This window comes from Scatophagus argus, chromosome 19 (genome assembly GCF_020382885.2).
Source record: "Scatophagus argus isolate fScaArg1 chromosome 19, fScaArg1.pri, whole genome shotgun sequence".
In the NCBI taxonomy this organism is placed as follows: domain Eukaryota; kingdom Metazoa; phylum Chordata; class Actinopteri; family Scatophagidae; genus Scatophagus; species Scatophagus argus.
Window position 1 is genome coordinate 4,692,888 of NC_058511.1, and position 21,792 is coordinate 4,714,679.

The window sequence follows — 21,792 nt, forward strand, 5'->3', positions numbered from 1 at the left end:
CTGGTTTATATACATTTGTTTTGATAATGACAAATGATTTGTCTGACCTCTCAGGGATCCTGGAAGTCCTCCACTGTATCTTGGTAGAAAGTCCAGAGGCTCTGAACATCATACAGCGGGCTCACATTAAATCCATAATCTCTCTGCTCTACAAGCATGGACGCAACCATAAGGTGGGTACAAAGACCCCACAGTAACTTAAATATTAGCTAAGAGTGTTTTAGGGTGATTGGCAGGCTTCTTTGAATCTTAAACAGGAGTCAATATTTTGACCCAGTCTAATACTGTCTGTACTGACAAAACTAAAAATACTGAAATGCTATCAGGCAACGAGGCTGTCAAGTTCATAACTCATTTGAAAAACAAATTGTTGAATGGATGAAGACTTGAGGCAAAACTCTGCTGCCTCTACTGGTAGTAATTTACAATGTTAATTGTAATTGTGTTTTCACAAGCCTCAATCGCTGTTCACAAGCCTCAGTCACTGTTAAACAAAAGCTAACAAGTGAGAAGTCTAAACATTGTTCTGGTATCTTTGTCATGGCAACATACTTGTGTTTTATGACATTCCAACCAAATGTTTTACGTGCAGTGTTCAAATGCCTCAGTGTCTTACTATTTACCCTGTAAATTGCACCAGGCATGAAAGGGCATGCTCGTAAACAACAGCTGTTGATCATGAGTGACATTTAACGGTCTTTTATGCAGTGTGCTATGCTACAAGCTTCTGAATGAGCAAAACAATTTAATTGAGAAATAAGTCATGGATTTTCATTGTTTGAGTTTGTGGATGCACTTCATTTACTCATTCGTTCAACATATTTATAAAACAAAAGAGGGCAATAAAAATGATAGATTTTCTATTTTTTCCTCTTTTCTTTCTTTTAGATTCTGGATGTCCTGTGTTCCCTCTGTGTTTGTAATGGGGTGGCAGTGCGAGCCAATCAGAATCTGATCTGTGACAACCTGCTTCCCGAGAGGGACCTGCTGCTTCAGACTCGACTGGTCAATGATGTTCAGAGGTAAGAAAGAGAAACGCTTCTTAATGGTTCTGTTCACCAACTTGGGAGTAAGTCTTTATGGGTTTAAAGTTTCTTCAGTCGTCGTCATAGCTGGCTAAATTTTAACATTGATGCTTCTGTCTTACTGTTTCAAAATATTCTACCAGCTGCCAGGTGACGTTCTGGATGGGTTGATCTGAGGAAACTTGATGTTACATCAGAAAATGTGGCTTTTTTCAGCAGAATGTGTTTTAATTCGAGTTTTATTCTCAGATTAACTGCTATTGGACTATTAATCACCCTTGTATCAAAGAAGATTCTTCCTTTCTTATCACCTCCAGTATGAGGCCGAACGTCTTCCTGGGGGTAGCTGAAGGTTCGGCCCAGTATAAAAAGTGGTATTTTGAGCTGGTGATTGACCAGGTGGACCACTTTGTAACCGGAGAGCCGACCCACCTCAGGGTGGGCTGGGCCAACACTAAAGGCTACGCTCCATACCCCGGTGGAGGAGAAGGATGGGGTGGCAACGGCGTCGGGGATGACCTGTACTCGTACAGCTTTGACGGACTTCATCTCTGGTCAGGTGGGAATCTTACAAGACCCCCATATAAGACCAACACTACTGCCTAGTCTTTGAATCAAAATGTGATGCAACGTTTGTGGGTTTGTGTGCTTCTGTTACCACTGCTCTCTATCAGTTCTGATCAAACCACACCTGCACTCTGTTAATTAAGCATATTAGCTGAGCAAATACATTTAAATTATTAAGAGTGTGTTGTTACTTTGGGCATAGATCAGTTTTACCTACTTTATTAAATATAACTTGCCAGATCTTTCTCTACTAGTTTGCACCTTTGTAGTGAAGTAATTTCAAGTCAGCAGTGACAGTGATATAAACCTCCTCTGCACAACCTCTCCCTTAGACCTTTAATAAGGCCTTTATTATGCATGCTTTACATCTTCAAGTTTGCACTGTGCAAAGCATAGCTGAAGGCCAGCTGTTTGCAGATGCAGGTATGTTCTCGGGATATAACCAGTCATTAGTTTGCACAAACCCTTTTGTCGACTTGGAGCTTTAGGACTAAGTCATTTGAATGCCCCCACTTCTAACTTCTCATCCTAAAAGCACAACACCTATTTCACCTCTCTTCCCTTTCAACTCGACTAAAACACCCATCACTCCCTCTCATCCATTTCATGACTTCCATTTTAAAGCACTCATCACCCATCTCTCCACTACTCTGCTCCCCTTCCTTCTCCTCGCCCATCATCCTGCCCTACTTTTGCAATGACTTTGCAACCCTAACAGCCATCCATCCTCCCTCTCTGTCTCTGCCCGGTGTTGTCTAGGCCGAATCCCTAGGGCCGTGGCCTCCATTAACCAGCACCTGCTGAACTCAGACGATGTGGTCAGCTGCTGTCTGGATTTGGGCGCTCCCAGCATGTCCTTCAGGATCAACGGGCAGCCTGTCCAGGGCATGTTTGAGGACTTCAACACAGAGGGATTCTTCTTCCCCGTCGTCAGCTTTTCTGCAGGTGTCAAGTAAGGATCTGTATTTATAACAAAGAAATGAGATGAAGAAGCCATCACGGCAGAGGTGCTTGTTTTTATTTTTTGAGAAGCAGTTACAGCTTCCCAGGCTACGACCGCTTTATATATAAAGCAGTGATGCAGTTTAAACGTTTGTCCCAAATAACACCCAAAGAAAAATCAATACTGATGTCTTTCCTCAAAAGCTGCAATCGTCTTTACTCCAGTTATATTGATACGAGGAGTTACTAGGTATGAAATTAATCTTTAGCAGAAATATTTATGAAAAGGTAGATAATCCTGGCCTTTGGGTGGCTTTGCTGCAGCCCTGGTATCAGGCAATGGCAGAGGTTTGCAGTGCTTTCCTGAAGTGTGTGTGAGTAAAAAATTGCAGGTTTGCAGAAACTTTGAATACCCACAGTGAAGTTCCGAATCAGAATATTATTACATAACTTCAAACAACGTTACGTAACCTGTAATTTCAGGGTCCGCTTCCTGTTGGGTGGGCGCCACGGAGATTTCAAGTTCCTACCGCCTGCTGGTTACTCTCCATGCTACGAGGCTCTGTTGCCCAAAGAGAAGATGCACATAGAGCCTGTGAAGGAGTACAAGAGGGACCATGAGGGGGTCCGTGACCTGCTGGGAACCACCCAGTTCCTCTCTCAGGCCTCCTTCATCCCCACTCCTGTTGACACCAGCCAGGTGAGGACAGAGCGATCAGACCAGTGTTGCTGTTAACATCAGTAGCTTCAAGCTACAGCAGAGAGAATAAATGAATATTTCGTATGCAAATTACCATCCATCCATTTCCTATACCGCTTATCCGTCAGGGTCTCGGGAGGGGCTGGAGTCACACCTGTTATGTAATATTCAGTTCTGCAGTGGCCATGAAACACTAAGTAAATGCACATTTCCTGCCTCAGTGTTACAAAGGCAAAATAATGAGAATATTTCTAGAATCCCCAGGAATGTAACAACTGTGTGATCAGGAGAAAAAAGATGAGACCAGTTTTCATTTGTTGGCCCACTGGCATTTTCTTATCATCTGACTGCACCATCTGTTCTCCTACTCTCTCTGCAGATTGTCCTTCCACCTCACCTGGACAACGTTCGGGACAAGCTGGCAGAGAACATCCACGAGCTGTGGGGGATGAACAAGATCGAACTCGGCTGGACCTATGGCAAGGTAAAGGTGCTATCCTTCATTGCATTCCACACACAAAAACAGCCGGGACAAATGCATGTTAATGGGCCATTAACACTAATGTCTCGGTACTTTTGAGGTACATGACAGCAGTTTACTGATACAGGCCTCTCAGTACAAGCGACTACCTAAAACCAGGATGCCCTGTGCCGGAGAAAGAGTCAAACCTTACAAATTAACATTAACTTCTTAGATTACATTTTGGTTTTGCTGACAATTGAAAACATCTTTAGTTAGGGGAATTAACATGCATTCATTTAAGGAGAAAATAGAAAGAAATTATTAGTGTAACCTGAGTATTTCTTCTACATTTTATTTTAATGTTAAAAATCTCGTAAATGCCATTTTCACCTTTAGTTTAGATATATATATTTTAAAATAAAACCCCTGATAGTTTCCTTTTTAAACAGTATCCTTTTACTCCTAAAGATACTAAAAAGGACTACAGATTACCAGCAGTGGTGACATATGTAGCTCTTACATTCTGGTTTGTTCTGATCAGATCTGAACCTGATTATTTTTCGGCTTGATGCTCAAACGTGTAGTTTAGGGTGAAGTGGGTAACTGCAGTTTGCAGTTAACACCTCCACAGTTTTTTTCTCGATCTTTCTTTTACCATTTTAGTGTTAGTCAGGCTTCATGTTTGCTGCAGAGCAGCCTGTTAGAAGTCTAATCTCACACGCTGCCTGTTTTGTACAGTTCTGCTTATCACAGAATCATTTCCCTCTGAGGTCGGCGCCACAGCAGCTGTTTAACAAACTTAATGAGTGTCTCACCTTTTGGGAGTATGACATCCACATTAATTAAGACTGGGAAAAAAACTGCATTAAGGGAGGTAACCCAAGTCTTACAGTTTATTAAGGACAACATTTAGGTCCAAACAGCCACTGGCTATTTAATTCTGCTGTAACAAGCTTCTATGAGCTCAAAGTGACTTTGCACTGAATCCAAGACAGAAGCCTCTTTGGACAAGGAGGCACTTGGCAGGCAGGATGGTGATAAAGCTGGATATAGCTTCATTGGATATTCGCCTTACTGTACTGATCACTATATTGCTCATACATTTTGCACACCTCAGGTCTATTTAACATTTGTCAGCAGAAGATTATCAGAGAACAAGCCACTGGCAGAGTCTTATTGAGAGTAAATTTCTCTCAACGACCTCATCTGGACCTCATCTCTGAGCTGATTCAGGCTTAACTCTGCTTCATTAAAAAATCAGCACCTGAGGCTTAATTAGTCCAAATGGAAAACAAACAAAAATGTATCTGCCAACGTCAACTGCAGATAAATCTGACTGCAGTGGTTTCCAGTTTTTTGTTTTTCTTTTTGTTTTTTTCTGGGTACTGAGCCATACTTAATCATGTTTTCCTTTGGGGTGTTGTTGCAGTTATGGAAAGGCAGGCTCATAGATCAAAAGAAACAGAAAGAAACAGAATCCATAGTTGCTGTAACATGAAACTCACAGTAATGACACCTGACTGCTTTCTTCCTAGATTCGTGATGACAACAAGAGGCAACACCCTTGCCTCGTGGATTTCGCCAAGCTGCCTGAAACTGAAAGGAACTACAATTTGCAGATGTCCAGTGAAACACTAAAGTAAGACTGGGCAGTTTGCTAAATAAGCCAATTACCTCTTTGTGGAAATGCCTCTGCTCCCTGATGAATGCTGTGTGAGAGCAGTTTAAGGGTCATATTAAAGCAGTGCTTGTAATGACTTGCATCTCCTGAGTGAATTCCAGTATTGATTTTAAGAAATCCTGTTTCCAAGGCATATTTGAGCCAACTACTGAGTCATCTCACTGTAAAAACATTTGGCTTTGCTCATTAAAGTGATCTCCTGTTGTAGCAAACTTCAGTCGGGTATGTAATTGGTCAATTACATATTGTTTGTGACCCCCAGCTGTCTACTGAGATTTCTAAATGTCTAATGAACTGTGTTAAAAGCGTAGCAGTCTCTCAATGGATTCTGCTGGTGTAAGACTGAAATATAATCTAATCATCCAACAAAGTGTAATGGGGCTTGAGTGTCAGCTGTGGTCGTTGTACCTCTTTCTGATTTAAATTTCTCTTTCATCCTCAGGACCTTGTTGGCTCTTGGGTGCCATGTTGCTCAAGTCAATGTTCATGCTGAGGATGATCTGAAGAAAATCAAACTTCCCAAAGAGTAAGTTTTCTCTTATCACAGGTTCTGTATCATGAATGTCGCGGAGCAAAAAAATCCAATGCATTTTACACTGTGTTATGTAACAAAGACTCTGTCGAAGTCATCTAGATGTTGAGAGATATCCTTCTAACAATATGACTGAAAGATTTACTGGCACTGAGTTGTACATTTTTGTAAGAAAGAAGAACGAGTCATTAATATGCCTGTTCTGTTGCTGCTGTTGCCGAAGTTTTGGAAAAACTGTTTACTCTGATAACAAAGACGTTGTTGCTTACTTTGATTTTACTCTTCCTCCTGTAAAAATAAAGGTTAATTATATGGTTTGTCAAATTTTACATAATTTCAGAACTTTTTGTTTGACTTAAGATGTTTCTTTGAAAATGGTAACACATACTGTTTTGACATTTTTATTATTCACTTTGTATTGGTTATATTTAATTATTTTTTAAATATTCTGATATGTTTTTCCCTTGTCTTTTGTTCAAGCCATCATTTATTACTAAGGATGGGAAAAAAGTAATTGGATATAGTTGTGCCAGGTTTGGGTAGGAACACAAATGGGAACAGGATATTAATAAGTACTGTGTAATGAAGTACTTTTTTTGTTTATTTTGCAGCTACGTGATGTCCAACGGTTATAAGCCTGCGCCACTGGACCTCTCTGACGTGAAACTGACTGCGGGTCAGGAGGTTCTAGTTGATAAACTGGCCGAGAATGCACATAATGTGTGGGCCAAAGACAGAATTAAACAAGGATGGACCTACGGCATCCAGCAGGTAAAAGTCATTATTCTTTCCATTTAGAAAGGAACTTGTAGTACACTTGTCTGGTGTTTAAGCTGAAGTATAGTTAATAATAAATGAGGTATTTTATCAGACATTTCTGCTCACTCTTCTTCGAATAGTAACAGTGCTAAAAATAAAAGCTGCATTGTTAACCTAAGTTGTTTTATATTATTTGTATTATATGCTTGTCTTTATTCTGCTTGCATATTCCCTTCATCGTATTGGGGTCTTTTTTCTGGCTTGCATCAGGACTTGAAGAGCAGGCGTAATCCTCGCCTGGTGCCGTACGCTTTATTGGACGAACGCACTAAGAAATCTAACAGAGACAGTTTGAGAGAGGCCATCAGGACCATGGTTGGTTATGGATATGACATCGACCCCCCAGACCAGGAAGGTGAGAACATGTTGCCTGCACACCTGCTATGCAAATCCCTTTATAACTCCTTGTTAAATTTTTTTTTTGGTTAAGTTTGAAACTTAGAGGCAGATTGTTGCAGGGCAGAGCATAAAGGTTCATCACCTACAAACACAGCTGTAGTTCAATAAACATTTTATTTGGAACTAATGCATTAAATTTGATAATAATACTCAAAAACGTTGCCTAAAATTTGTTTCATATTGTGTTGGTGTCAGTTGTTATTTAACGAACCTGTCAAGTTATCAAGCATCAATTTCTCATCTATGTCCCCAACACTAGGTGCCCATGTGGCTGTTGACGAGAGCATCGAGACCATCCGCCTCTTCCGTGTGGAGCAGACATACGCGTTGAAGACGGGAAAATGGTACTTTGAGTTTGAGGCACTGACTGGAGGTGACATGAGGGTTGGCTGGGCCAGACCAGGCTGCAGGCCTGATGTGGAGCTGGGAGTGGATGACCAAGCCTTCGTCTTCGATGGATACAGGGTAAACTAGCTTTGTTAGGATATACTGACCTATTTTACTTCAGCAGCAGGCATAATTTCACCATCCTTACCACCTTACAGGTGTACAAGTGCTAGAAGGAAAGAAAACTGGCCTGGCAACAAGTTATCCTACAGTTTTAAAGAACACCAATACAGTTTTGATTTCATTTGAAATTTTGTGGGCTGTGCAATATTAATTATGAACCATTATAATATGGGAGGAAATTCATTTTCTTCACCAAGATCTATCAATGTTTTGCTTTCTTGTGGAACATTTCTTTGTTAGAGCATTTAAAAAATGACCAATTATTGATTTCACTGTTTTATCACAACAGTTTCATTGCTGTGACCATATTATACATTCTACAAAATCTTCAAGCCTTGTCTTCCTTCCTAAGGGTCGACGTATGCATGCAGGCAGCCGCTACTTTGGACATCCATGGAAAAAGGGCGACGTGGTTGGTTGCATGATCAACATGGAGGACAAATCCATGATTTTCACCCTGAACGGAGAGCTCCTGATCACCAACAAAGGCTCTGAGCTTTGCTTCACTGACTTTGAGACAGAGGATGGTGAGGGCTCTTTTGGCTTTAATGTTAATTTATTCATTTATTCTGTGTGCGTTTCCATCACAGTATCTCTAGAGGTAGGAATAGATTTGTTTGGCAGTTAACATGAGGGAAACAAAAGCCAGAAACAGGAGAAAATGCAAATGATATTGCAGTTTAATGAAGTCCATAGTGGCATTAGCTCTGCAAATGAACCATCATTCAGGACCAGACAGAGTGGCGCTTTCTGCTGTAAAGACTGTATAGACTGCCTACTTATGTGTCTGTATACTGATACGAATTTTTCAAGGCAAAGAAGAAGATTCACGTTTTAGTAAAATCTGAATGTTTGTGTGTTAAAAATAAGCTTCATTATTTTTATTCATAAATAACACATTGCTAATTTTGGATGTCCAGAGATTTTTATTATTTTTTGCCAGGGTTATAAACTCACCAGTTTAATTAAATGTGGCTCTTGAGGGCACTGAGACCGATCACATCATTAGTGGAAGAGAAACTTTTGAGTTACTTTTTAATTAAATCTGCAAAGAAAGATTCTTCAACTTTGCTCAGGGAGGACTGGCTCACATTGCAACAAGGGATGACATGACTGGATGATATTTCACACTTAAGAAAACACCAACTGGAAAACTCACCAGTGTTCCTTAACCGTCCTCCAGGTTTCATCCCTGTGTGCAGTCTAGGCATGTCTCAGATTGGACGTATGAACCTGGGAAAGGACGCCAGCACTTTTAAGTACTACACCATGTGTGGTCTCCAAGAAGGCTTTGAGCCTTTTGCTGTTAACATGAACAGAGAGATCACCATGTGGTTCAGCAAGCGCCTTCCCACCTTTGTCAACGTACCACAAGACCACATGCATATCGAGGTAAGCATTTTCATTATCCTTGTTATTGTTGTTGGTTTTCTTTCTTGTGTTAATGGCTGCAGGTTTTCTCTCTTGTGTTAATGGCTGCAGGTATTCACCTAGTTTCTAGCTTGCTTTATGTCTACTAATGCAGCTATTATGAACAGTGCTGGTGGTGTTGATGGGGACATTGATGTTGCATATTGAGTTCCTCCATCAGATTTTGACTCTTAACTCCTCAGGTGACGAGAATCGACGGAACAGTAGACAGCCCTCCCTGCCTCAAGGTCGCCCACAAGACATTTGGCACACAGAACAGTAACAATGACATGCTGTACTGTAGACTGAGCGTGCCCGTGGAGTTCTACTCTGCAGACAAGTTACTGGACGAATCGCTGAAACTCAGGTCAGACACTGGAACAGCAGTGGACAGCATCGTTGTGATATGATTTAAACAGATTGATAGTTTTGTTTAAATATGCCCTTATTTGTTCTGCCTGCCAACTGCAGTACAAAAAAATAAAGATGGGAATTTTCCGACCTGAAGTTGTGTGTTTTCCCTGCAGCCATCGTCCAAAAGAAGATGGCACTGTTGACTATGGAAGCATCACAACTGTAAATAAACCCACATTTTTAAAGGTACACACTGCATATAAAAGCTATTACTATGCTCTCTGTTCACTAACCTATTGTGCTGTGTTTTTTTTTTTTTGTGGTAGTACTACCACTCAGTGAGAGTGTTTGCCGGACAGGACCCTGCGTCAGTGTGGGTGGGCTGGGTCTCACCGGACTATCATTACTATAGCAAGAACTTCAGCCTCAGCAAGACGAGGACAGTCACCGTCACCCTAGGAGATGAGAGGGGCCGCGTCCATGAGAGGCAAGCTCTGCGCTTTTTTTTTTTTTTTTTTTTTTAAATACCTGGAAGGTATCTTGAAACATCGAGAGATGTAATGTAGGCAGGAAGAGTCAGCAGATTTGCTGGGTGCTCTGAGGACGTCAGACTGTATCAGGGAATGTCAAAGATGTGCAGTAATTTAGGGAAAGTAGGTATTGTTTAAGAGCCACAGTGTGAATCTGCATAGAGGACACTGTGTGAAACATGTTTTGGAGAATTCATTTCCTGTTGATACTTCTGTTTGCTTACAGTATCTTCTTTGTTTTGGCATAACAGACACACAAGAGGGCTTTTGTGTGAGACAGAATGAATGTGAATGCGGACAGAGACAGCAAAGACTGTGTCATGTAATAAAAATATGTCATGTACTAGCTCTTCATTTTTTTTACAGTCGTCTTTGTTGCCCTGCAGGTGTTCACGTTGAAGTTGTGCATGCCAAGCTCATTTATTTGCTTGTGTTGCCGCAGCGTGCAGAGGAGTAACTGCTACATGGTGTGTGGAGCAGACGCAGTCGGCCCGTCTTCCTCCAGCCGCTCCAACTCTGACCTGGAGATCGGCTGTCTGATTGACCTAGCCACTGGCCTTGTCTCTTTCACTGCCAACGGCAAGGAGCTGTCCACAACATATCAGGTAAATAAGAATAATAGCAGAGTGGTGGGGCGCAGAGGACAAACGCCCAAGGACAGCCTGCCTCATAAACTTCAGTATGTGCATGTCGTTATATTTCCTCCTGTGGTAAATATATTTCGGGTATATTCCTCTGCAGCACTCAGCTGCATCACCATTACATTCAGAGATAAAGAACCTTTGAGTGTTAAATAAATGTAATAAATCTGTGGGATGATAGCTCTCAGACATATTTGTATTGCCTACATGCACTCGGTAGATACTCCCTTCTATCTTCCCTTCAGGTAACGTAAGCAAATTTGCACTGCAGTAAATTAGAGCTGCAGACAGGCAGTTGGTAAATTACACAGCCGAATTCTCATCTGTTTTCTGTACCAGAGTCTTGACAAAGACAGACATCTGCTCAGTAATCCTTGTCTAGCCATGCTGATCTCAGGTTTTTAATGCATCATACTGAATACCTGAGTAGACATGGAAATGATTCCTTGTGAAGCTTTTATCACCCATGTCTTGTTCTTGTCTTTATCTCTGTTATTGTCTGCTGTTTTTCGGTCTCTTTTTTTCCACTCCTTGATTTAGTTGTGAATTGGCATTTTTTAAAGGGGGAGGCTTTCTGAGGGAATTGGGAGGCTTTTAACTTGATGAAAAGCTTCTTTTCCTTCAGAGCTGTGTTATTCATCTCTCTTTGTATTTACCTTTTGTGTCTGATGTCTGTCATCGATACACCAACTGACGCTCATTTAGCTCGTTTATAACACCAGCTAATCCACGATCTTAGAGGTTCAAAGCCTTCTGACTTTTGTTTAATTTGCCAAGCGAATAGACAATAGCAGAGCACGACAAGAATTATCCATGGTGTTAGATTCCACTAAGGGTTTAATTCAGATCAGGTCTCGCAGTTAATCTCCATCATGCAGTATTTCAGCCCTTTTGTTTTGTTTTTTTGACGCATTGTTGACATCCTATCTATGATGTTGATGACTAACTTTGTTTATTTTCAGGTGGAGCCAAATACCAAGTTGTTCCCAGCTGTGTTTGTACGTCCCACCAGCTCAAACCTCTTCCAGTTTGAATTTGTAAAGTTCAAGGTTCGTCTCTTCTCAGATCAGCTTGAACGTGATGTGATGTGTAATAGTAGAAAGTGTTAAATACATTTGATCTTGCTCACTAACTAGTACCATATTACACCTAACCTCATTTACAGTAATCAATATATCCCCATGACATGTAGGGCAATTTTGCATGGGGATTCTTTAATTATTAATCTCTATTATTATTTTCTGAAGAACCCCTCAAGCTCCAGATATTTAAATCTGTTTTAGTGTTTTTAGAATTAAAATGTTTATTCAAGTATGTGTAATATTGAACCAAAAAAACTGCACGTTGCACATCCATGAGTTAGAATTGTTATGCTCTATGAATATTATCCTTTATCTTGCTTTCTGTCTTCTCCCTCTGCTCCCAGGATGCGATGCCGCTCTCGTCTGCCATATTTAAGAGCGAGCACAGGAACCCAGTGCCGCAGTGTCCACCACGATTGGATGTGCAGACCATCGTGGCTGTGCTGTGGAGCCGCATGCCAAACACTTTCCTCAACGTGGAGACTGCCCGGGTCAGCGAGAGGCACGGCTGGGTGGTTCAGTGTCTCGAACCGCTGCAGATGATGGCCGTTCATATACCAGAGGAGAACAGGTCTGCACAAGGATGTGATGTAGACAGTGGTGTACTCTTACAGCTATATACTGTAGACACCTTCACCTGTAGTACATGACCGGTTCAGTTCTAATTATGAGCTTATTTCTACCAGAGCTCAGCCCATATGAGAGTCATGACGGATGCATTGTTGCTGTTTTAATTAACAGGTGATTAGGACATCCCATGCATTCTACTAATAAGAAACAGTTAATTAAATACCCTGATAATCACTTTATGCAGCACCATAAGTAAGACATTAATAGCTTCTGTCTCACACAAATTAGAGTTGTTAGTACAAGTATTGGCAATATTAAGATTACTAATGATTTTGCTGGCTAAGACAAAACTACAACAAAAACAAAATTTGATGTCAGACTCAACAGTCATATTTCTCCAGAATTGCTCACCTCATCTTTAAGTGAAATAAATTCAAGGGTCAAGGAACTTTCACGATGTTGGAAAAATCGTGCTTTCATCCAAAACTGTTTACTGGTTTGGTAACATCTCTTAAGGTCAACAAACCCATTTATATGTGTATTTTGCTACTGAGTACTCCTGCAGTGTGAATAACCCCGTGTCTCCTCAGGTGTTTGGACATCCTGGAGTTATCTGAGCATGAAGACCTGAGAAAATTCCACTACCACACACTGAAGCTGTACTGTGCCCTCTGTGCCCTTGGAAACACCCGCGTTGCTCACGCCCTCTGCAGCCACTTGGACCAGTCGCAGCTCCTCTACACCATTGACAACCAGTACCTCTCTGGCATGCTAAGAGAGGGCTTCTACAATGTCCTCATCAGGTGTGGTGGTTGCTGTTGGGTTTATATATGTAATTTAATCAGCTGATTACTTCGTTATCATAATTGTAGATTTTCTTTCTGAATTATTTTATCTTTGCCTTCCAGCAGTTTAGTAAATTGTATTTTTGATATGTGGAAGAATAGATAGATAGATTGTACTGAGAAATATAAGAAATGTTACTGTCACTGGTACATGATGGGAGTTTATGATGCTGCAGGGTTCAGATTTAACTAATGATGATCCACGAATGAATGATAACTTATTACAACATCAACTCCAGCACCATTAACTTTACAGTGATGGAGCAGCTTTCAAGACCACAAAGTAAATTTGTCATAATAAATCTTAATAATGCCTGTGTCGTATTTGCATTGTCTGCACACATCCAGTGTATTTCTGTCTTTTCTGCACACAACATCAATAAAATCTCAACTCAACCACACAGACAATTGGGATAAATCACCCATTATGAAACTCACCTGCTATTCATCATGCTTATGTCTGTTATCACTGAAAATTCAATTTTCAGTGGAGGGTTTTAACATCTCTGTGGGTGAGAAGTTTTGTTTCTAAAGTCTGACTGTTGGCCACAAAGAGTTCAAGATCGCAGCCTCTGAGCAGCTAGTCGGGGTCGGGTAATTACTGAGTCATTGGTATTGATAAGCAACCCCGTCACCTCCCACAGATATATGGTAATTTTGTGCTTTGAGTGTGGAGAAATCTTAGTAGTTTCACATTTATACCTTAGGGAAAGATATTTTTAAACCTAGACTTCGTATGTTATTTCCTGATAAGTTTAATGGCCAGTGCCTCCAGATGTGGGTAATTATTGAACAGATTCTTTTTCTCTTTGCCAGCATCCATCTTGAGACAGCAAAGGAGGCTCGCCTAATGATGAACAACGAGTTCATCATCCCTGTGACGGACGAGACTCGCTCCATCAAGCTGTTCCCTGATGAATCTAAACGGCACTCGCTGCCTGGCGTGGGCCTGAGCACTTCTCTCAAACCTCGAGTCAACTTCTCCCCCGTCGGCATCATCAACACAAAGCGCCACCAGTACCTCCACAGCCCTCAGATCCCTCTGGGCATCCTGAAAGAGAAAGCCATCAGTATGCTCACTGAGGCCGTGCAGGGCGGAGGCGTACACATCCGAGACCCGGTAGGTGGCAGCGTGCAGTACCAGTTCGTCCCTATCCTCAAGCTGATTGGAACGCTCTTGATCATGGGAGTCCTAACCAGTGAGGAGGTGAGACTGATTCTCCTCCTGATCGACCCAAACGTGTTCGGAGAGGCCAAGGAGGGTGACGAGGTAAAAGGGGATGAAGTGGCCATGACGGGGGAGAAGGAGGAGGTCAGCAAGAATGAGGAGAAAGCTGTGGAGGCGGGAGAGGAGGAGACAAAGGAGAGTAAACCTCTGGTTAAAGGTCTGCTGGAGAAGTCACTGCCTGAGCCCGTCAAACACCAGGTGATCATAAAACCACGCACATTTCAGTGATTAAATTTGAGATTTCATAAAACTAAGTCCATTAATTTACATGCCGAGCTTTTTAAATTTTAATTTCACCCTTATTTGCCTTCATCCTATTTGATACACTAAATCCTCATTTGTCAGTAATTTGGAGCTTTTATGATTTATGTCTTACTGAGAAAGGACTGCACGAGTGCAATGGAAGGCAGTGGTTGAATACTGATATTAGTATCAATGGCACAAATTCCACCACAATATGGTTAACACACACACACTTAAGAAACACAAAATTAATCTTTGAATTATAGCGGATGCAGATAGTCTCTTGGAAATAGTATTAATATATGAAGGCTCTCTTTGTGTAACAAATGAGAATTACCTTGTTCATGAATGACAACCATCAGAGAGAAAGGAAAACCTTCTCTAGATTGCTGTTGATGCTGACTTTGAATGGGTTTCTCTTCTTGTCAGATGTGTGAGCTGCTGCACTACTTCTGTGATTGTGAGCTGAAGCACCGCATCGAGGCCATCGTCTCCTTCTCTGACAGCTTCGTATCCAAGCTGCAGTTCAACCAGAAGTTCCGCTACAATGAGCTGATGCTAGCACTCAACATGTCCGCTGCCGTCACCGCCAAGAAGACCAAAGAGTTTCGGTCACCCCCACACGAGCAGGTACAATATCACAGCGGAACAAGCAGCACATGAGAAATTGTTCACATTCTGCTTGAGATGTGATTTGTGTTCAAAGTAGTTGGAGGTGTTACATTGGAACAAAACCCCTGAAATTATCACGAGCCTTTGGGTGGAAAAAAAAAATCAATGACCTGAGTGTTTGTAGTTCTCTGAGTGCCTTTAACTTTTGGCTGTTCTAAACTTTATTTTCTGCTGGTATTCCCAGAGGGTGGATTGTGCCATATATGAGGCTAAATTGAACTTGGAGTGAGTTAATTGTGCATTGAGAGTTAAACGGCTGGCATTTACACGTAGACAATTGTTGCTAGTCCCAGAGGGGCAATTTTTATTATCCTATTGATAGTATATCAATTTTTTTTTAAATTTCATGTAAGTTTACAGCTCAGGATGCATTCTGAAGAACTGTAGAAAAAGCAGCAATCCACTAAGTTCAAGATGAACCCTGAAATTGTTTGAAGGTTAAGCTGAGGTTGTTAAAAGAAAGAGTATCAGTACACAAACAAAAACAATAAAAACACAAAGTCAAACCTGATGGGGAAAAAAACACCTGTTCGACCAGCATAAATTTTTGTTAACCTAAATCATAGAAGCATACACAGCAGTGTACGCTGTCCAAACCTCTCAGACCAAAATATCCCCCTGAGAGTTTCTTCACTCTCACAGCAGATGTTGAAGCGATTGGCCCTTTTCAACTTTTGAGGGGTCACACTCAGGCTTCGTTGCCACCAGGGCAATGGTCAGTCTGATGGCAGATTGGACTGTGTAATTGTTTATTTGCATCCACATTAGTTGTTATTCTGGTAAATGGGTTCTCCTCATAGCTTCATAACTGGAATTGAATCTTAATGATTTTTGTAAACTAAACTCAGTGGATGTATCAGTCCAGCTGTATTATTTTTATCTCATGATAGGTTTTCTTCTTTTTTCTAAAACTGTTCACGTGACTCTTCTCTGTGATCACGAGTTGTCTCTAGCTGCTGTCTGCCTCACTATAACACGAGCTAAAGCGTCTTTATGAATCTTGTGTTGTCCCTTACACCACATCCTTCAGGTGTTTTTCGGTCCAGTTTGTAATAACTTTGTCAGTGCACTGAAATGCCAGCGGCTCAGATCTTTGTAGCTAATGAGTAGACCCATTTAACATCGGTTTGTCTTTCACTGTGTCTCGGGGCAAGAGTAGAGAGGGAGTGAGAGCTACGCCATTATTCTTCCTGCCCAGTAGCCAGAAAGCAGTCATTTTCTTTTCTGTTTGTGGTCGGATCGCAGAAAGCTGAGAGTTCTTACATACAGCACAGCAGCAGTGAGCCAGAAGTTTAGACCTGCAGGACTGCCATGCTTTGTCCTTTCAGAATGTTTAATTGCATTTTCTCTGAGCTGCAAAACTTTGCAGAACACAGCCCCACAGCTACACTCTGATCCTTGAAAAGTTAATGTAGTGGTCAGCAGCAGGTGTAGGCACATTCTCCAACATCGCTGTGTGTTCCTCCCATGGTTTATTAAAAAGCGCTGCCTGAAATAGAAATCAGAATAGCCTAAACTGGACTCTGCATTTGCTCAGCCCGGGGAAGCAGCTCATGTATATTTAGTCTGTTTTATAGCCTGTGACACACTGCAAACACAGCAGATTTATAGCTTTTTTAGGATGATTTATCATTCAAGCTATTTAATTCTTCATTAATTCTGCTCTTGACTCAGAATAATTATGGCCCTATCCTCTCTGCATGCTATTCTTTCATATGCTTGTTTGCTGATCTCTCCCTCCTTCCCTCTCTTCTCATCTCTCCCGCTCTCTAAAATGATTTTTCGAAAGATTTCTCAGCTCTTCTGACCTCGTTGTGCTGTTTGTCTGTTCCCTGCAGATCAACATCCTGTTGAATTTCAGTGCAGGGGAGGACTGCCCCTGTCCCGAGGAGATCCAGGACGAGCTCAACGCCTTCCATGAAGAACTGCGACTGCACTGTGGTAGAATTCAACTGCTTTCTCAGTTCTTTTATAAATATTGTTGATTGGGGTTCCTAATAGTTCATACTTTGTTCAAAACTCAGTCAGGGTATCTTCTTCTGAAAACCTTGTGCAGCTCTCGTGTCAGAAATAATAAAACATCATATCAACATATGTAAATGGTGCCTTCACACACTGGTACTTTAGCCCCTTTTAACATGTTTGCACTTGAAGGGGAATACCACTGCACATTTAATCCTTTGATGCAAACTGCTTCTTAACGAAATGTATTTCCTTCTGCAGGAATTCCCATGGAGGAGGAAGAGGAAGAACAGGACACTTCGATAAAAGGCCGGCTGCTCGCTTTACTCTATAAAATCAAAGGTCCGCCTCAGAAGACGGAGGAAGAACCAACAGAGAAGGAACAGGCTGCCCCCAGTAAGTAACTTTGAACAGCAAAAGAGGAAAAGGCCTGGTAACCTGAAAGTGTACTAAGTCTCTGAACACCAGAAATTGTAATTAATTCAGATGCAGTGGTAATCTTTAGAGATGAAGGAGTTCATAATAAATGGGAACAAAATCTCAAAAAAGGATCAGATGCAGAGACCAGTTAACCTCTGAAGTGTTAAGAAATGTGGTAATGAAAAACCTTGAAATGGATACAGACTCATCCATCATAAAAGATACAGAACGTAAGACACTGTCAGGCTACTACTTTGCTTCAAGCTGGAATTGGTGTTTTCAGTATTCTGTTCTGCTGCCCTTTGCCAAAAGCATGGTTATGTTCTGCTTCAAATAACAGACGACTAATGGACAGCCACTGCTATGAATTTTAATGCATTGCTCCAGCCTCCTTCACCTACCCTGCATTATTGAAAAGCTTCATAAGTGGAAGGATGATGTGATTCTAGGTGACTGTGATAGGCCTGCATTACCTTGTCTACATCATATTAAGATTGTGTTGAATTAGGTGTGTTCAATGCTGGGTGAGAAACAAATTGCTCCAGTTTATTGTACCATCTTTGTATGTTGATGTCATCTTCATGTGTAATCTGTAAATTTGGGGTTTTGGGATTAAAATCATTATTGTGTATTCGTCGTGCAGTTAACTGTCAATGCATCCTCAGAATTGTTCACTGTCAGCGGAGGAGCCTCATGTGTGAGGTACCAATTTCCAGTTGATTATGGAACACTAGTGCTTGTAAATGAGCCTTTGGTTATTCAGTGCAGCATCAGTCCACATCTGCTTCAAATACCCCATGACTGCATCTTGATAGAATTTATGATACTAATCAGTTTAAAAACAGGATTGTTTTGTCAGTGATGAATTTCAGTCTTGCATGGTAAACCAGTCACTGCACCTCTATTGGGGTGTTAACTGACAAACTGTGCTGAAAACTCATTTTGAGGCAGCTATGAAACTTTTTTTAATAAATGACAGCATCCAGACTATCTGTGGTCATTAGCAGATTAGCATGCAGGCAATGTAGTTTTTTGTGTTTGTGATGACTCCCGTGTGAGCTGCAGTTTGAGACAATGCAGAGCAGATGTGCATCGGCAAGGCGTTCACCTTCAGGGCAGCTGTCTCTGTCTCATCTCATTAGGATTCTGCTTGAAGCTGACCCTTTGTTTGCTACAGATGTTGTACTGTTTGACTTAAACACTCTAAGTTCAGCGATAGCTTTGGAATGATAATGTTATCGTTTGGAGAGGTGCAGAGTAAAGCTGCAGCATCTACCATTTATCACTACAGGTCACTGAGTTCCTCTGTACATGTAGTCTGTTTTGTTGTTGTTTGTCTGTAAGATGAGGAGACCTACAGTTTAATTTTCATCTATTTTTTTTTATATCTGTTTTGTATTTTCTGCTCAAGTCTATAAATGTGGATTAAATGCATGAGGTAGACCCAAGTTATTCTTTTTTTTCCTTTAATGAAAAACCTTTTTGAGGTGCCTGGGGAACAGAGACTACCGTTGTTTTCTCAACAGTCCTCTGAAACAGACTCGGGCATTTTGTCCAAGGTATTCTCTCTGGAGACTAAAGTTTTGGGAACAAGCAAAAGTCAGTTATAGCCTAACCTCCATCCTACTGCTGGAGGAAAGAGGTTGCGGGGAGTTTTCTTAAAATAAACAATCATTATCTTCTAATTCAAACATTTTAGAGTTGAAGTTTGCTCAGTGATGAGTGTATTTTTAGTTTTTAGTGTTGCCAGGGCAGTGCAGGAGTATGTGTGCTTGTGCGCCATTGTTCGACGGTGTAAAATGATATTGCTGGTGCATGACATGATGAGGGCTGAAGCAGAGCTGTCCTCAGCATTTTATATTCATACATGGTAGTGATGGATTTTGTATTGCTAGGTAAGTATAAATCAGCTAGTGTGAATCTAAAAGCTATTTTCTCTTATAGTCCTCTGAAATGGTGTTTTGCCATATACAGCATGTGTGTCTTTGTTTCTTCATGTGAGTGTGTATCTGTGCTTTTCAAACATTCATTATTAGGATATAATATACACATAGTGGCACATTCAGTTGCTAAAGAGCAAGATTTTTTTTCTCTGGAATTGGTAGAAAGCAAAAAAAGAGCTGAACGAGGGTGTATTAGTATTAAATTGGCTAGATTGATTGATTATTATTGTTCTGATTGATTATGTTATCTTTACTAGCCCTATACCATTATTCACTGTATGGATATTGAAATGTCCATCCTCCAGCAAACCTGAAGGAGCTCATCTCCCAGACCATAACCAGCTGGGCTCAGGAGTCTCACATCCAGGACCCAGAGCTGGTCAGGGTGATGTTCAGCCTTCTAAGGAGGCAGTATGACGGCATCGGGGAGCTGCTTCGGGCCATGAAGAAATCCTACACGATCAGTGCTGCCTCTGTGCAGGATGCTATTAACCTGTTGGCGTCCCTGGGTCAGATCAGGTCTCTGCTGTCTGTGCGCATGGGCAAGGAGGAAGAGAAACTGATGATTGATGGGCTCGGGTAAGAAAATTTGTTGTTCTGCATTATTGCCTTAAGAAGCTGGGATGAACGATGCATTACAACCTTCACAAATCATTTTCTTGTGTCACAGTGATATCATGAACAACAAGGTTTTCTACCAACATCCCAACCTAATGAGGGTGCTGGGCATGCACGAGACTGTCATGGAGGTGATGGTCAATGTGCTTGGAGGAGACAAGTCACAGGTACGAAGATGTGGCCACATCGTGACGTTGTCAAACTCACCAGGACTTCCTGTTTTAGTTGTTAGGTTAGGTTTGTACAACACAGTGCTATCAAATTGTAAGTAAATAGTTGACAAGCCATCTTAGATAAGATTTTTCATCATCAGCACATTGAGTTTGTAGAGCTCTGTGTCTTCCCATCCACGCTGACTTAGAATAAACCAGCAGTATGGAACTTTTACATGAATGTACTTCACACTCAAGTTCAAGTGAGTTCACACGACTGTCAGATAAATCTCGTTGTGTTTCACAGTACGCATGTGATGTGTTTTAGAAAGGTAATCGAAGGGAGGAAGCGACTGCAGTGACAGTGATTGTGTCCTTACTGTCACTACCAGAAGGGGGGGACGGAGTTCCTCACTGCAGATTTATATAAACAGTTTAATCTTTTCAAGCGTCAGCATGTTGGCCCTCCCTTTGACGCCCCCCCTTTCAAAATATTCTGTTTTAAAATAGATAAAAATGTACCTACCTCTTTTCTCAGCTTAATTGTGGAACTAGAAAACCTTTTAAGAATATGTACTCTTAAAGGTAATAAGTGAAACACAGATAAGCATTCCTTTTGTTTGTTTACAAGAAAAGCCCTCTGCATTTTGAACAGAAGAAACTTGTTCCACTTTATATTTCTGCACCATGAGCCATAAAGTTCTTACTACCAAGTTAGTAAAATCTAATCGTTCCAAAAATAACAGTGCAGAGTGTGTAATACTGACCTTCACTGAACAATTAATCAGTTTATCAATTTCAACAAATCAGTTTGAAATTTATCACAGGCATTTTGGTCTCGTATACCTGAGATAAAAAAAAAACCCTTGACAGAGGAGGCTTTTTATTGTTAATATGTTGTATAATGATCTTAGGAAAACAAATTTAATCCTAAGAAGGTGAAGTAAGCCAAGCTCAACAACGTAATACCCAGAAAAACCACAAGGGTAATGGAGAGGGCAGCGGGGTAAACTAGGCCTCGGAGGTCGTGAGAAGGATGCCTTTCAAACCTGTCCTTTTTGGGCAGTGCTGACAGTAGCTGGAAGAGATGGTTGTGATTTAATGTCACAGTCAGTGCCAAGCATGAATTGAACCTCAGACATAAAGACCTCAGGGAAACATTCAGGCCTTCACATCTGACTCTGGCAGTCTGATCACGCAGTCTCAGACATAAATTCCAGACCAGTTTACTGCCACTCGATACGTGCCCTTCACTTACTCTGGCCATATAAAGTGGCAGCACCACAGCTTGTAAGTGTTCATCAGGTTTGCAATATTTACTCCTTGATAATCTCACATGTTGTTTAAGTCAGTGCATCGAATGTCGAAGCGTGATTTAGTGGAGGAGTAGAGTTACTTGTCACATCTTTGCCCATAAAACTAAGAACAACAATCATGTGATGTATGAATAAGGCATAATATGATTATTCTGTCAAATAAAGAGT

The 21,792-nt window shown here is 41.2% G+C and overlaps 1 protein-coding gene across 1 annotated transcript in view; it reads left to right on the forward strand.

Moving 5' to 3' along the window:
* Positions 1-21,792, forward strand: part of ryr3 (ryanodine receptor 3) — a 93,776-nt gene that overhangs the window by 36,410 nt on the left and 35,574 nt on the right. The window contains exons 16-41 of the mRNA XM_046374084.1: positions 55-173; positions 889-1,022; positions 1,343-1,584; positions 2,352-2,544; positions 3,018-3,234; positions 3,614-3,718; positions 5,233-5,336; positions 5,821-5,904; positions 6,522-6,681; positions 6,940-7,084; positions 7,388-7,593; positions 7,991-8,165; positions 8,822-9,030; positions 9,252-9,415; positions 9,576-9,624; positions 9,729-9,889; positions 10,375-10,537; positions 11,536-11,622; positions 12,000-12,226; positions 12,816-13,028; positions 13,887-14,496; positions 14,971-15,171; positions 17,052-17,154; positions 17,437-17,571; positions 19,844-20,117; positions 20,209-20,323. Coding sequence (XP_046230040.1) covers positions 55-173; positions 889-1,022; positions 1,343-1,584; positions 2,352-2,544; positions 3,018-3,234; positions 3,614-3,718; positions 5,233-5,336; positions 5,821-5,904; positions 6,522-6,681; positions 6,940-7,084; positions 7,388-7,593; positions 7,991-8,165; positions 8,822-9,030; positions 9,252-9,415; positions 9,576-9,624; positions 9,729-9,889; positions 10,375-10,537; positions 11,536-11,622; positions 12,000-12,226; positions 12,816-13,028; positions 13,887-14,496; positions 14,971-15,171; positions 17,052-17,154; positions 17,437-17,571; positions 19,844-20,117; positions 20,209-20,323 — 4,595 coding nt within the window. The remainder of the gene's footprint in view (positions 1-54; positions 174-888; positions 1,023-1,342; positions 1,585-2,351; positions 2,545-3,017; positions 3,235-3,613; positions 3,719-5,232; positions 5,337-5,820; positions 5,905-6,521; positions 6,682-6,939; positions 7,085-7,387; positions 7,594-7,990; positions 8,166-8,821; positions 9,031-9,251; positions 9,416-9,575; positions 9,625-9,728; positions 9,890-10,374; positions 10,538-11,535; positions 11,623-11,999; positions 12,227-12,815; positions 13,029-13,886; positions 14,497-14,970; positions 15,172-17,051; positions 17,155-17,436; positions 17,572-19,843; positions 20,118-20,208; positions 20,324-21,792) is intronic.